This window comes from Nannospalax galili, unplaced genomic scaffold (genome assembly GCF_000622305.1).
Source record: "Nannospalax galili isolate Female #2095 unplaced genomic scaffold, S.galili_v1.0 scaffold1082, whole genome shotgun sequence".
Taxonomy (NCBI): domain Eukaryota; kingdom Metazoa; phylum Chordata; class Mammalia; order Rodentia; family Spalacidae; genus Nannospalax; species Nannospalax galili.
In genome coordinates this window covers 3,239,017-3,253,486 of record NW_008348580.1, presented here as the reverse complement: position 1 = coordinate 3,253,486, position 14,470 = coordinate 3,239,017, and the positions used below count along the sequence as shown (strand labels likewise).

The following is a 14,470-nucleotide window of genomic DNA, read 5'->3' as shown; positions in this document are numbered from 1 at the left end:
CCTTGTTTCCGTTACTGTGAGATGTCTTTCAGAGAAGTGTGGGCACTTGTTATGTCTAATTGTGCTGAAACTCGCAGCTTGTGACGCAGTAAAATGTTTAGCCAGGGAAACCTACCGTGGAGCCTTTTAATGACTCTTTTGACAAGACACATTAGAGACATGACACAGATAGGTTTTCTCTAGGATCTCTGACCTCTCCAGTCATGTGTATTTGGCTATATTTATAGTGCCACCCATGTGTTCCCTTCCAGAGAGGGATTTAAGTCCAATTAGATAGCTGTTGATTACCTCCTAGATAAAAGTGCCGCTACCGCACCAATACAGATAGCTTGCTATGCCAGTTGTTGTGGTTATTAGAGCTGGGTTGGACCACTGATTGATTTTTCTCCCTTAGCAGCTTTCATTGTATCCTCCAGAACTATGAGAGTTAGTCTTTAGGAAGAAGGCTTCCAGGTCAGTTCCAGCTCCATTGCTCCAAGTCCTAGTTCCGTGTCCCGTCTTCAGGATCTTACCTTCAAGTTCTGGGAGGTAATCAAGGGCTCTGGCAATAGCCTGTGTTATTTTGGGAGTCTCTTGGACTACTCTGATCAACAACAACTTGAAGGGCTATTTCTCCATGGCACTGTGTTCCTTGTTATATAGACTTCAGCTACACACATGCACTAATATTCAGATATTGTCTATGTATTTTTCAGGGAGGTTTTGAATTAATACATTTCCCTCTGGCTTTTTACGCCACCTAAGCTTTATTATTTTTTCCTCTCTCTCTCCCTGTCTACCTCCCTCCTCTCTTTCCATTTTGAGTGCCCCAATTTTCCTCATTTCCCCCTTATAGTACTTGTCTCCTAGTACCACCCCCCAGAGTTACCCTTTATCTCCATGGATCCTTATATGTTCTTCCTCCTCCCTTCCCAGTTGAATGCTGCCATTTGCCCCGTTTCCCCCTTAGTAACACTTGTCCCCTACTATCCCCCTCTTTCGCACTCCTTCTTTCCCTTTACCTCTGTGTTTCCTCTCCATCTTCCTGGTTTCTGCTTTTGCTTCAGGATATATACTCACATATAAGGGACTGGTGCTATGATTCACAAATGAGGGAGAACATACATCACTTGCTTTTCTGAGTCTGTTTTATTTCACTTAGTATAACAGTTTCTACTTACATCCATTTGCCTGCAAATTTCATGTCTTCTTACCATGGAGTGGTGAGTGTGGGGGCTCCTTATTGTACTCTTTAGGCTTTGGAATTCAAAAAATACTTTCTTTTCTATTTTGAAAAATATTTTATTTATTACTTTGATTTTTTTTATGTGTATGAGTGTATTGCCTGCATCTATGTAAGTGCACCCATGTGCAGTGTCCGCGGAGGTCAAAAGAGGGAGTCAGATGCCCAGGAACTGGAGTTATGGATGGTTGCTAGCCACCATGTGGGTGCTCTTAACCACAGAGCTATTTCTCCAACCCAATAAATACTTTCTTTAGGAAGGACACAGGTAACTGAGGGGTTCTGCCATCTCTGCTGTGCCATTCCAACTCCTGGCAGCTCATGTCACCAAAGGCATGCAGTATACCAGGCTGCAAGACCCTGTCGTCAGAAAATCTGGGATTTCAGGGAGCTGCTGTCATAAGAGTGCAGTGCCTCACGTACATTCAACAGGAAAAAAAACTAATTCCTGCTTTTAATGTATTTCCCATAACTTTCAAGCCCAGCTATGTTGATAAATGGTGTTGATAAGAAACAAGGGGCTGGAGAGATGGCTCAATGGTCAAGAGCACTGGTCTATCTTTCAGAAGACCTGGGTTCGATTCTCAGCACATACATGGTGGCTAGCAACTCCAGTGTCGGGGGATCTGATGCCTCTGTCAGTTGTGTATAGTGTGGTAGACTTGGGAAGAGTTCTAGTGTGTGCATATCAAACTTCTTAGAGCAGTAATCCTCTACAAGCAGCAGCTTTCACAAAGGTGTTAACAGCAGATCACAACTTCAGAGCATTTATGACCAGTGTAGTTGGTCACCCTATAACCCAGATACCTATTTCTGTGGCTTTATTTTCAATTGGTCCATTAGCGCAGTCTCTTATCGTAAATCATTGCCTAGCAATCTAAGACTAATATCTCCCTAGCCAAACATATATGCATCATTAAATTGAATGAAAAATAGATGCAGGGTTTCATTTCCAAGACCATCATGGACAAACGTACTCACATGCTCACGTTAGGATATATGTTTAAGGGTTTGAAGGGGAGTGCTCACTGATCAATCATTGTCTTATTTCTTGCAGAGCTCAAGAACTGCGAGGTCAGAGGAGGACCGGGAAGGCCTCTGGGATGCCTGGGGCCCTTGGAGCGAATGCTCACGCACCTGTGGTGGGGGTGCCTCCTATTCCCTGCGAAGATGCCTGAGCAGCAAGTAAGTCCTGGCCCGCTGAGACTCAGAGATGGCTGATGTGAGGCATGGCTTTGTGGCTGACTTTACGCAAGATATTTTGGTGCTCACAAAGTAAATGAAGAAAGGAGTGAAATTAAAATAAATACAAAGAATTACATTTCAGGGCTTTTGTTATAATCATCACCAGTTAGGTATTTATATACTGTTATGTGATAACAGAGAATTTGTATCATTTAACAGGAAGCTTAAATTGTTTTATGAATGATATTGTTAGCTTTGTTTTATAGATGTTCTAATAGTCAGGAATTTCTTAAGGCCATTGAGTTCAGTAAATGATGACTTTTAATGTAAGAAGATTTGAAAGGACAGAAACTTCAGTAGAAATTGGGGCATGATTAGTGCGAGATGGCACAGAGGACAGGGCGGCTTAATGGCTTCTGGAGGAATGGAAAATGCTTAAGGCCTTAGAATGGAAAGTTTCTATTAAGAGTAATAATAAATCAAAGCTGATTCCTGATTGTGTGGTCTATGCCAGATTTGTCTCCAAATTGTAAAATATAAAGTACCATGGCAAAGTTTTTAATGAAAGATTTTATTGGACCATGAAAAGTGCTAAAAGCAGCCAGAAGAAGGAAGATTGGTTAAAAACTTCGTATATTCTGAAGTTTCAAACAGAAGTGCTGATTGTCAGACATTTTTCTTTTGTAATTAAAAAGAATTATATAAATTGTGTGTGTGTGTGTGTGTGTGTGTGTAGGGGTGTGTGTGTGTATGTGTGTGCGTGTGTGTGTGTGTGTGTGTGTGTGTGTGTGTGTAGCATATCCCCCATAACTCTCTCTACCCTAGACCTGCAAGTCCCATTTATAACACTAGACAATTCCCCTTCTCCTTTTATGACATGTATACATGTATGATATTATGTTTCTGTATAGGAACCGCAAATGAGAGGAAATAGACACTGTTTGCGCTTTTGAACTGGCTTAAGGTACTTAATGTTATTATCTCTAGTTACGTCCATCTTCCTGCAAAAGACACGACTGTTTTTCTTTATGGCTAAAAGCTGTTGCATCGTGTCTTGAAGCACATTGTCTTTATCCGTTCCTCTATTGTTGGCCACCCAAGTTGTTTCTATCACTTAGAAAATAGTGCTGCAATAAACTGTGATGTGCAGGGGTCTCTGGGATGTGTTCACTTGGAGCCTTTTCGGTAAATACGTAGGAGTTTAGTGGCATCATATGGAAGATATATTTTTAGTTTTTTCAGTACTGACTTTCATAGTGGCTGGATGAGTTTACATTCTACTCAGAAGGGTATGAAGATTCCCTTCTGTCCATATCCTCACCAGCATTTGTTGCTATTTGTTTTCTTAATAACTGCCATTTTAACTGGGATAAGAGAATCTCAATATAGCTTTGATTTGAATTTCACTAGTGGCTAGGAAAGTTGAACATTTTTCTTTTTTAAAAAGTTTATATTGGGTTTTTATGTGTTTCATACAGAATATCTCAATCAATCTTAATCATCCTTATATTCTGTTTCCCACTGTCATCCTCCCTTAGCCCCATCACTGGAATTCATACATTCTGTCATTTGTGTTAATGTCTAGTGTGTCAAGTTAGTGTCCCCAGATGCCCCTCTGTGGAAGTTCATCTATGGAGGTCTAGATAGCCCATCTAGAGTCCCTTGCTTTAGGAAGATCAGCTCCTCCTCACCCAGCAGTGGGTTGCCAATATTTCTTCAGCTAAGATTGGAGTAAACCATCCATTTCCCCAGTTCTATGCTGGGGTTTTGTGTCTGAGTTTGCATGGGTCCTGTGCATGCTGATACCATTGCTTCAGGTTCATATGAGTAGGGTCTCAGGAGCTAGTAGGACTCTATTTCCATGTGGTCATGCACCTCCTCCCTGGCTCTTATCATCTTTCTGCCCCTTCTTCCACGATGGTCCCTGAGTCCTGGGTGGGTGAATTTTCATATAGGAGTCCTGTCCACAGACCAGCATTCTGCAAGCGCTTAGTCTCTACACTTTGATCATTTGTGATCTTTTGTGTTATTGGCCCTCTGCTGCATGAGGGAACTTCAGTAATGAGAACTGAGAGATGCATCAGTGCTCTCTTTACTCCTTGTTCTATGTTCTGTGAGCCTTAGGTGTAGAGGTTACCTTGTAGATGTGCCACTTAGACTTGGGAAATTCACACATAATGTCTGTGTGTGACCAGTTGTGTTTCTGTATGGTGCAAAAGAAGCTTCTTTGGTGAGCGGTAACTGAGATATTTGTTCCTAAATATAAGAATACATATTTTGTACATAGCAAGAAATTACATTAGTCTAGGGATGTGACAGTCTTTGGGTTTTCTCTAAGCTCTGTGACCTCTCCAGCCATGTGTATTTGTCTATGTTTACAGTGCCACACATAAGTTTCCTCCCACTGAGTGGGATTTTAGTTCTATTAGGTAGCTGTTGATTGCCCCCAAGACAAAAGTGCCAGTATGGCACCAGTGTTGTAGGTCATTGATGTGGTTATTTGATCTTGAAGCTGGGGTTGGGCCATCAATTGATGTTCTCCCTTAGCACCTTGTGTAGCGCTCTCCAAAGCTATGAGAGCTAGCCTTCAGGGAAGTGGCTTCCAGGTCAGTTCCAGCTCCTTTGGTCCAAATCCTGTCTCTGAAGTATGCCCTGTCTTCAGCGATACAGTCTTACCTTCAAGTTCTGGGAGGCCATCAAGGGCTGTGGCAATAGCCTGTGTAATTTTGTGAGTCTCTTGGACTACCCTGGCCAACAACTCAAAGGAAGGTTTCTCCTGTCTGGCACTGTTTCTTGTTACATAGCCTTTAGCTATACATATGGACTCATGTAGAGATATTGTATGTATAATATGTCATTAGGTTGTTGGACTAATATGATTTCCTGTGGTTTTTCATACCAGCTAGGTATTATTTATCTCTCTTCTCTCTCTCCTTGTCTAACCCTTCCACCATGACTTCCCAATTAAAATTGTCCACATTTTATCCATTTCTCCCTTGATGATACCCTATGGTCCCACCTCTCTTGAGCTCCTTTTCTTTTATCTCCAACGTTCCTAGTATAACCTTCCCCCGCCTCCCAATTAAATACCCTCATTTCATCCATTTCCCCTCGGTAACACCTGTCTCCTACTGTTCTCTCTCAGGTTCCTTTTCCTCCCAGATTCCTTTCCATTATCCTGGTTCTGTGGTTGTATCAGGTACATCAGGATACATACTCACATAAAAGGGTCTGGTGCTAGGATCCACATATGAGGGAGAACATATGTTGTTTGATTCCTTGAGCCTCTGTTACTTCACTTAGTATAACAGTTTCTAGTTCCATCCATTTACCTGCAGATTTCATGATTTCATCTTTCTTTACTGCTGAGTAAAACTCCATCGTATATATGAACCACATTTTCATTATCCACTCATCAATTGAGGGACACCTAGGTTGCTTCCATCTCTTAGCTACTATGAAAAAAGCAGCAACAAACATGGATGTACAAGTGTCTCTGCAATAGGATGAGTCCTTCGGGCACATGCCAAGGAGTGGTATAACTGGGTCAAATGGTAGGTTCATTTCTAGTTTTTTAAGAGTTCTCCACACTGATTTCCATAGGGGTTGTACAAGTTTGCAGCCCCACTACCAGTGGGTGAGAGCTCTTCTTTCCCCACATCCTCTCCAACATTTGGCATTATTTGTTCTGCTGATTTTAGCAGTCTGACTGTGGTAAGATGAAATCTTAAAGTGGTTTGAATTTGCATTCCCATTATTAATGATGTTGAACACGTTTTAAGATATTTCTTAGCCATCTTTATTCTTCTTTTGAAAACTCTGTTCAGATCTTTAGCCCATCTTTTCATTGGGTCCACTTGATGCATGATACTTTGTTCTTTGAGTTCTTTATCTATTCTGGAGGTTCAACCTCTGTCAGATGTGTCACTGGTGAAGATTTTCTCCCTCTCTGAGGGTTTTTGAATCTTCACTTCCTTGATTGTTTCTTTTGCTATACAGAAACTTTTTAGTTTAATGAGGTCTCACTTGTTGATTGTTGACCCTTAATTCCTGAGCAATTGATGTTTGATTTAGAAAAATCCATTCCTACATCTGTATCTTGTAGGTTACTGCCAATGTTTTCTTCTAACAGTTTCAGATTTCACATGGAGGTCTTTGATCCATTTGGGGTTGACTTTTGTGCAAGATGAAAGATAGGGGTCTAGTTTCATTCTTCTACAGGTGAAGATCCAGTTTTGCCAGCACCATTGTTAAAGATGCTGTCTTTCATCCAGTGGGTGTTCTTGGCCCCCTTTGTCAAATATCAGGTGACTGAAATTGCATGTACTTGTGTTTATTTTCTTTGATCTACAGATCTAATTTTGTGACAGTACCATGCTGTTTTGTTTCTTTTTTAAATAATTTATTGAGAATTTAATACAGCCATATAAGCATATAAAGTGTTTTGATCAAATCCATGACTATAGCTCTGTAATACAGCTTGAGATCTGGTATAGTAACCCTCCAGCATTGCTTTCAGTGCTCAGGGTTGCTTTGGCTATCTGGAGTCTTTTGTGCTTCCATGTGAATTTTAGGAAGTTTTTTTTTCTAATTCTATGAAGAATGTCATGGGGATTTTGACTGACATTATATTGAATCTATAAATGACTTTTCCTGAATGATCATTTTCATAATATTAATTATTCTAACCCATGAGCATGGGAGGTCCTTCCATCTTCTGGTGTCTTCCTCAATCTCTTTTCTTTAAAAATTAAAAAATTTCATTGTAGAGCTCTTTAATGTCTTCGGTCAGGTTTATTCTGAGATGTGATTGTGAATGGGAGGATTTCCATGTACTGTTTCTACAATTTCTTGTTATTGGTATTTATACACATTTCTATAAAGGCTACTGATTTTTGTAGATTAATTTTATAACCTGCCATGTTACTGAAAGTGTTAATGATTCCTAGGAGTTTTCTGGTAGATTTTTTGGCGTCTCAGGTATAATATCATAGCTACAAAATGGGATAATTTGACCTCTTATTTTACAGTTATACTCCCTTCATTTCCTTCTCTTGTCCTATTGCTCTAGCAAGAGTTTCAAGCTCTATATTAAAAATGAGTGGAGACAGTGGACAGCTTTGTCTGCTTCCTGATTTCAATGGGAATGCTTCCAGTTTTTCTCCATTTAGAATGATGTTGGCTGTGGGTTTGTTATATATGGCTTTAATTATGTTGAGGTATGTTCCCTCCAGTCCAATTCTCTCTAGGACTTTAAACATAAAAGCATGTTGAATTTTGTCAAAGGTCTTCTTTGCATCTATTGAGATGACCATGTGATTTTTGTCTTTGAGTCCATTTATATGATTTGTGACATTAATTGACTTACGTATATTGAACCATCCCTGAATATCTGGAATAAAGTTGACTTGATCATGGCGTGTGATCTTTTTGATTTGTGTGCCGTTTACAACTATTTTGTTGAGAATCTTTGCATCTATGCTCATTCAGGACATGGGTCTATAGTTTTTTTGTTGCTGTATCTTTATGTGTGCTTGGTATTAGAGTGATACTGGCTTCATAGAAGGAATTTGGGAGTTCTCCCTCTGTTTCTATCTTTTTGAATAATTTAAGTAGTATTGGGTATAGATTTTCTTTAAATGTCTTGTAGAATTCTGCAGTGAATCCATCTGGGCCTGAGCTTTTTTCAGTTGGAAGGTTTTGTATTACTGTTTCAATTTCCTTAAATGTTATGGGTCTGTTTAAGCTGTTGCTCTCTTCTTGGTTTAGCTTTGGTGATTCCCATGATTTTAGATATACATCCATTTCTTTTAGGTTTTAAAATTTAATAGTGTATAGGTTTTTAAAATATTCCCTTATAGAGTTCTGGATCTTTTTGTGATGTTTCTCCTCTCATCTCTGATTTTGTGGATTTGCAATTGCTCTTCTTCCTTCTGGTTAACTGGGCTAACGGGCTGTCTATCTTGTTTGTCTTTTCAATGAACCAGCTTTTGAATTCATTGATTCTTTGTATTGTTTTGTTTCTGTTTCATTAATTTCTGCTCTCTTGTTATTTCTTCTTGCCTTCTATATTTGAGTTTCATTGGTTGTTGCATTTCGAGAGTCTTAGTTGAAATGCTAAGTCATTTACTTGTGCTCTTTCTCATTTTTTAAATGTAGACACTTAGTGGTATAAACTTCCCTCTTAGGACTGCTTTTAAAGTGTCCCAGAGATTTTGTTGTGTTGTATTGTCATTTTGTTTGGTTCCAGGAATACTTTCATTTCTTTTTTAATTTCTCTTTTGACCCACTCCTCATGCAGGAGTGTGTTGTTTAATCTCCATGAATTCATATATTTACTATGGCTTTTTCTGGTGTTGATTGTAAGCTTTATTGCATTGTGGTCTGATGGAATGCATGGAATTATTTTACATTTTTATTCCTTGATGTTTGTTTTGTGCCCCAGTATGTGGTTAATTTTGGAGAAAGTTCCATGGGGTGCTGAATAGAAAGTATATTTTTTGGTGTTTGGGTGGACTATTCGGTAGATGTCTGTTAGGTCCATTTTATGTCTGGTATCATATAATTTAGATGTCTGTTTATTCTTTGTCAGGTTGACATGTCTAATGGAGATGATGGGGTATTGAATTCCCCTACTATTACTGAGTTGGGATTAATCTGTGTCTTAAAGTCATGTAGTACTGTCTTTTGTGTTCTGGGTGCAGCAGAGTTTGGTGCACCTGTGTTCATGATTGCCCCTGTAGTACTGTTTTTATGAAGTTGGGTGCACCAGAGTTTGGTGCATACATGTTAAGGATTATAATATCTTCTTGGTTAACTGTTCCTTTGATCAGAATGAAGTGACCCTCCTTATCTCTTCTGATTAGTTTTACTTTGAAGTCTATTTTGTCAGGTATTAGAATTGCAAGCCCTGCTTGTTTCTTAGTGCCATTTGCTGGGAATACTTTTTCCATCCTTTCACCTTATGGTAGCGCCCATCCTTGAAGGTGTGCCATTCATTTCAGCCTCAATTTTCTTCAATAATTCTATGTTTTTAATTCAAAGTTTATCCCTATCTTCTTTTAGTTCTTTGATTTGTTTGTTTGTGTGTTCTTTACACTTCAGTCTCCTTAGAGTTTGTGTTTTCCTTGAATTCTTTGATTGTTCTTTTAAATCCAGGGTTATAGCTAGGGAGTTCTTCTGGTAGAACTCTTCTATAGGGTTGTTGGTGTTTGGTGGGGACCTATTATTTTGGTTTTTCATATTATTATTTTTTCATTGTGATTTTGGCATGTGGATTTCTTTTGTTGTTTGTGATTCTGGTGTGAGACTCAAGCCTTCCTTTGTTGAGTTGAAGTCTGTTTCTGTTTGTATACTTGATATGTCTGGTTGTTTTCTTATTGAGTGTGAAAAGCTTGTTGGTCTAGGCTTCAGGTTCTTTCTTGATTTTATATAGAAGAGACCAGATGGCTCAAGCCAAGCTACTCAGGAGTTCCCACAGAGGCCCAAGCAGGACGAGAATCACATGCTCGTAAGGCTTCCTCCTAAGGTCTGAGCACCTCTAATCAGCCGACACAGCACAATTTGGAAGCTTGCTATGCCGAGGATGGAATCAGACTATCTCAGGCAGTCTCAAAAAGTCTGGGCTCCGACTAAAGGACAGGGCCCCCTAGCCCTGCAGCAGTGGGAGCAGCTGTAGGTGGTCCTAATGTAGGTGGATGGGCAGGGTGGCAGGATTTGGAGAGCTCACCGACACACAGATCTAAAAGGGTATTCCAGAGATCTGGGGTGCTAAGAGCAAAATGGGGGCCTGTATCCAAGGCTAGAAGGAGAACAGGATGTGGAGTCAGGGAGACTGGAATTTGTCAGGCTGTAGGGGAGTTAAACGGTGTAGGTGGGGTCAGACTTACCAGGGAAGAAGGCTGGTCTCCGAATTCAAGGCAAGTTGGGGTGGGGACAGCCTGTGAAGTCTCTAAGAAATTAATCTGAAAAACTGAACTGGTCTGAGTGCAGGGGATCAGAGCTCAACGGGCAGGCCTAGAGTAAGAGGGTAGTCCAGAGATCCAGCGAGCTAAGAGTAAAATTGGGCCTGTGCCCAAGGCTCAAAGGAGAACATGATGTGGGGTCAGGGAGATTGGAATTGCTCAGGTTGTAAGGAAGTCCAGGTGCAGAACGTTCTTCATATATTTACTTTCCAATTGTAATTCATCTTTTGAGCACCATTTCATTGGCCCATTTATTGATTAGGTTTGTTTGGTTTTTTAGTACTTTGTGTATTTTATTTGTTATCCTTTGTCAGATATATAGCTAGCAGAGATTTTTTCCATTCTGCAGACTGTGTCTTCACTTGATAAGTTGTTTCTTTTGGCACACAGAAGCTTTCTAATTTTCTGAAGTCCCATTTTTTTGTTGTTGGCTTTATTTCTTGAACAACCAGAATCTTATTCAGAAAGTCCTTGCCTGTGTCTGTATCTTAACATGCTTTCCTCCAACAGTTAAAGCGACTCAAATCTTACATTTAGGTGTCTGAAAATTTTGGATTTGATTTTTGTGCAGGGTTAGAGTGGTCTGGTAATATTCTTCCACATGTAAACATCCGGTTTTCCAGCACCATTTCCTAAAGAAGCTGTTTCCTCAAGATATATTTTTGGGCATTTTTTGTTCAAAAATCAGGTGTCCATAGCAATACAGACTTATGTCTGGTTCTTCCTTTACTCCATTGACCTATACACGTTTGTTTTAGTGCCAGTGTTACAGTGTTATGTTACTGTAGTTCTGTAGTATAACTTGAAATTGGATATGATGATGCCTCCAGAATTAGTCCTTTTGCTCAGGATTATTTTGGCTATTTGGGGTTTTTTGTGCTTCCTTATGAATTTTAAGGTCTTTTTTCTATGATGTGAAGGAAGATATTGATACTACGATCCGGATTGCATTAAATCTGTAGATTGCTTTTGGTAAGATAACTATTTTTATAATACTACTTCTTTTAATTCATGAACATGGAGCCTCTTTCAATCTTCTAATGTCTTACTCAGTTTCTTTCTTCAGTATTTAAACCTTTCACTATCGAGGTCTTTCATTTCCTTTGTTGGGCATTTGTGAATGGAGATGTTTTCCTGATTTCTGTTTCAATATGTTTGCTATTGGTATATATTTCTGTCCTAGTTTGCTTCTCCAATACACTGGGGTCCATTGAAACTGAGGTTGCACCCTCACAAATAGGCTCTCCTGGCCTCTTGGGGTGCAAAGCTTCAGCTACTCTCTATGATCCCTTCCTGTCTTCAAAACCGGTACCAAGTAGGAGACTCTTACACATACCAAGCCCTGCTTTCAGTCTGAGACGGAGCCCCCCCCCCGCCCCGTATCCATCTTGGGCTTGAATATCTTTTGTCAGATTTCTTTTATCACTACTTCAATCTTGCTGTTTGCTATAAATCTATTTAGATGGTTTATTTCATCTCGGTTTAATTTTAAGTTACAGCAAGGTTAGCCATTATGTGGGTGCTGGGAATCAAACCTAGGTCCTTTGCAAGAGCAGCCAGTGGTCTTAATTACTGAGTGATTGCGCCAGCCCTTGGCCTTTTTGGTTGTTTCTTAAGGTAGGTACGTAGAACTACAAACTTTCCTTTTAGGACTACTTATATTGTGTCCTATAAGTTTTGGCATGTTATATTTTCACATGAATCAAGATAGTTGTTAATTTCCAAGCTTATATCTTCATTGATCATTCTAGTGTGATTTAATATCAATGAGTTTGTGTATATTGTCTAGTTTCTATTGTTTTTTATCTCTAGTTTTAGTCTATTGCAGTCAGCTGGAACATAAGAAATTATTTCAATTGTTAAGACTTGCATTGTATCCTATTATATGATCTATTTTAGAGAAAATTATGGGCTGCTCAGAAAAATATATATTCTCTAATGTTTGGATGGAATGTTCTGTCGATGTCCATTAGGTCCATTTGATGTAAACTGTAATTTAATTCAGATGTTTCCCTGTGTATATTTTATCTGGACGGCTTGTCTTTTATTCAACTGAGAGTGGGATAGTGGGTAATAGCTTATTACTGTCTTGGGGTTATATCTAATAGTATTTGTTTTGTGACATTCATCAAACTCATGTTCAGTGCATGTATGATTAAAATTAGAATGTCCTCTTGATTTGTTTGAAGTTGTGTTATCTCTTTTAACAAATTTTAAGTAGAAGTCTATATTGTTAGATATAAGAGCCGTGACACCTGCTTGTTTCTAACATCCATTTATTTGGAATATTTCCATCTTTCACAAGATTGCATATGTCTTTAATGGTGTGGTATGTTTCTTTAAGGCAACAAATAGACCCTGCTTTTTAATTTGATCTGTGAGTCTATATATTTTGATTAGGGAATTAAGACCATTAATATCCAGAATTATTACTGAAAAGTGTGTCTTAATCCCTGTCATTTTGGTGCTTTTGCAGTAGTTAGTGTTTTCATAGTCCCGTTGCTCATACAGGGTGGTTATCCTTCCTCTTCCTCCTGAGGCACTCCCTCAACTATCTTTGGTAGAGCTGGCTATGTGATCATGAATTCCTTAGCCTGTTTTTATTTTGGAAAGTTATTTTTTTTTTTCCTCCTTCAATAATGACAGATAATTTTGCCAGATGCACTTACTTGGGCTGACAGTAGTTGTCTTTCAGGACTTGAAATGTGTATTGTTCCAAGTCTCCCTGGCTTTTACAGTTTCTGTTAAGAATTCTGAAGGCATGCATTTATATATGCTTACGTTTCTCTCTGCAACTTTCAATATTCTTCTTTTGTTCTGTGTATTGATTGTTCAACTATAGCACGACATGGGGAGGTGCTTTTCTGGCCTTGCCTCTTGTTGATCTAATACCACCTGTACCTGGAGAAGCATCTCTTTCCCTAGATCTGGGGAAATTTCTGTGAATTTTATTTAAAATGTTTTCTGTGCTTTTAGCATGAAATTCTGCCCACAATCCATAGATTTGGTCTTCTCATAATGTCCCATAGGTCTTGTATGTTCTGTCATATATTTAAATGTATTTACCTTGGTCAGTATCTGAATTTTCCAATTTCTTTACCTTGTATTCAAGTACTGATACTCTGTCTGCTCCTGGATCTACTCATTTGATCATGCTTTCCATTGAGCTTTTTATTTGACTTACTGAATTTTTCATCTCAATGTTTCAATTTAGTTTTTCTCCAGTATTTCTCTTTACTGAATTCTGCTTTTTTATCCTGCATTGATTTCCTTATTTCATGCAGCTATTTGTGTTCTTTTAGAATTCGTGTCCTCCTTGATTTCTTTGAACACATTTACAATCATTCTTTTGGAATCCTGCCTGTGGAATCTCATCTGCTTTACTCTCCCTAGAAACCAGTGCTTTGGTGTTGGTGACTTTTGGCGAACTCAAGTTGCCTTACTTCTGTGTTTCTTGTCGTTTTGCACTGAGACTTCTACACCAGATGTTAGGTTGTTGTTTCAACATTTTTGTGTGTAATTTTTATTATTTTTTGAGAATTTCATACTTGAGTACTGTATTTACATCATTTCTACCCTCCCTGTCCAATTTCTTGTCCTCTTCTTTGATTGTCATGGTTACATTACATGGTTACATATATACATATATATGCATTTTATAGATAGGTAGGTGATCATCAATAGATAGATGATACATTGATAGATGATAAATAGAAAGATAATAGATAATTGATAGATGATAGATGACTGATAGATGATTGATAGATAGATAGATGATAGATAGGTGATTGATAGATTGCTGTTTTATAGAGATTAAATAAAATATCGTGAACGCACTATAAAAATTGGAAGAGATAGTAGATAGATGATACATAGATGATAGATAGATAATTGATAGATGATAGATAGGTGTTTGATAGATAGATAGACAGATAGACAGATAGATAGTCAGATAGATAGATGATAGATAGATGATAGAAAGATGATACATACATACATACATACATACATACATACAAAGATACAAAGCTAGATGATAGACAGATGATAGATAGATAGATAGATAGATAGATAGATAGATAGATAGATAGATGATAGA

General features: G+C 38.6%; 1 protein-coding gene across 9 annotated transcripts in view; it reads left to right on the top strand.

Annotated features, from left to right (window-relative positions):
- Window positions 1–14,470, top strand: part of Adamtsl1 (ADAMTS like 1) — a 429,521-nt gene that overhangs the window by 29,860 nt on the left and 385,191 nt on the right. For all 9 annotated transcript variants that reach the window (XM_008845544.2, XM_029569590.1, XM_029569591.1 and 6 more), the window contains exon 2: window positions 2,280–2,407. In XM_008845544.2, the coding sequence (XP_008843766.1) occupies window positions 2,280–2,407 (128 nt within the window). The remainder of the gene's footprint in view (window positions 1–2,279; window positions 2,408–14,470) is intronic.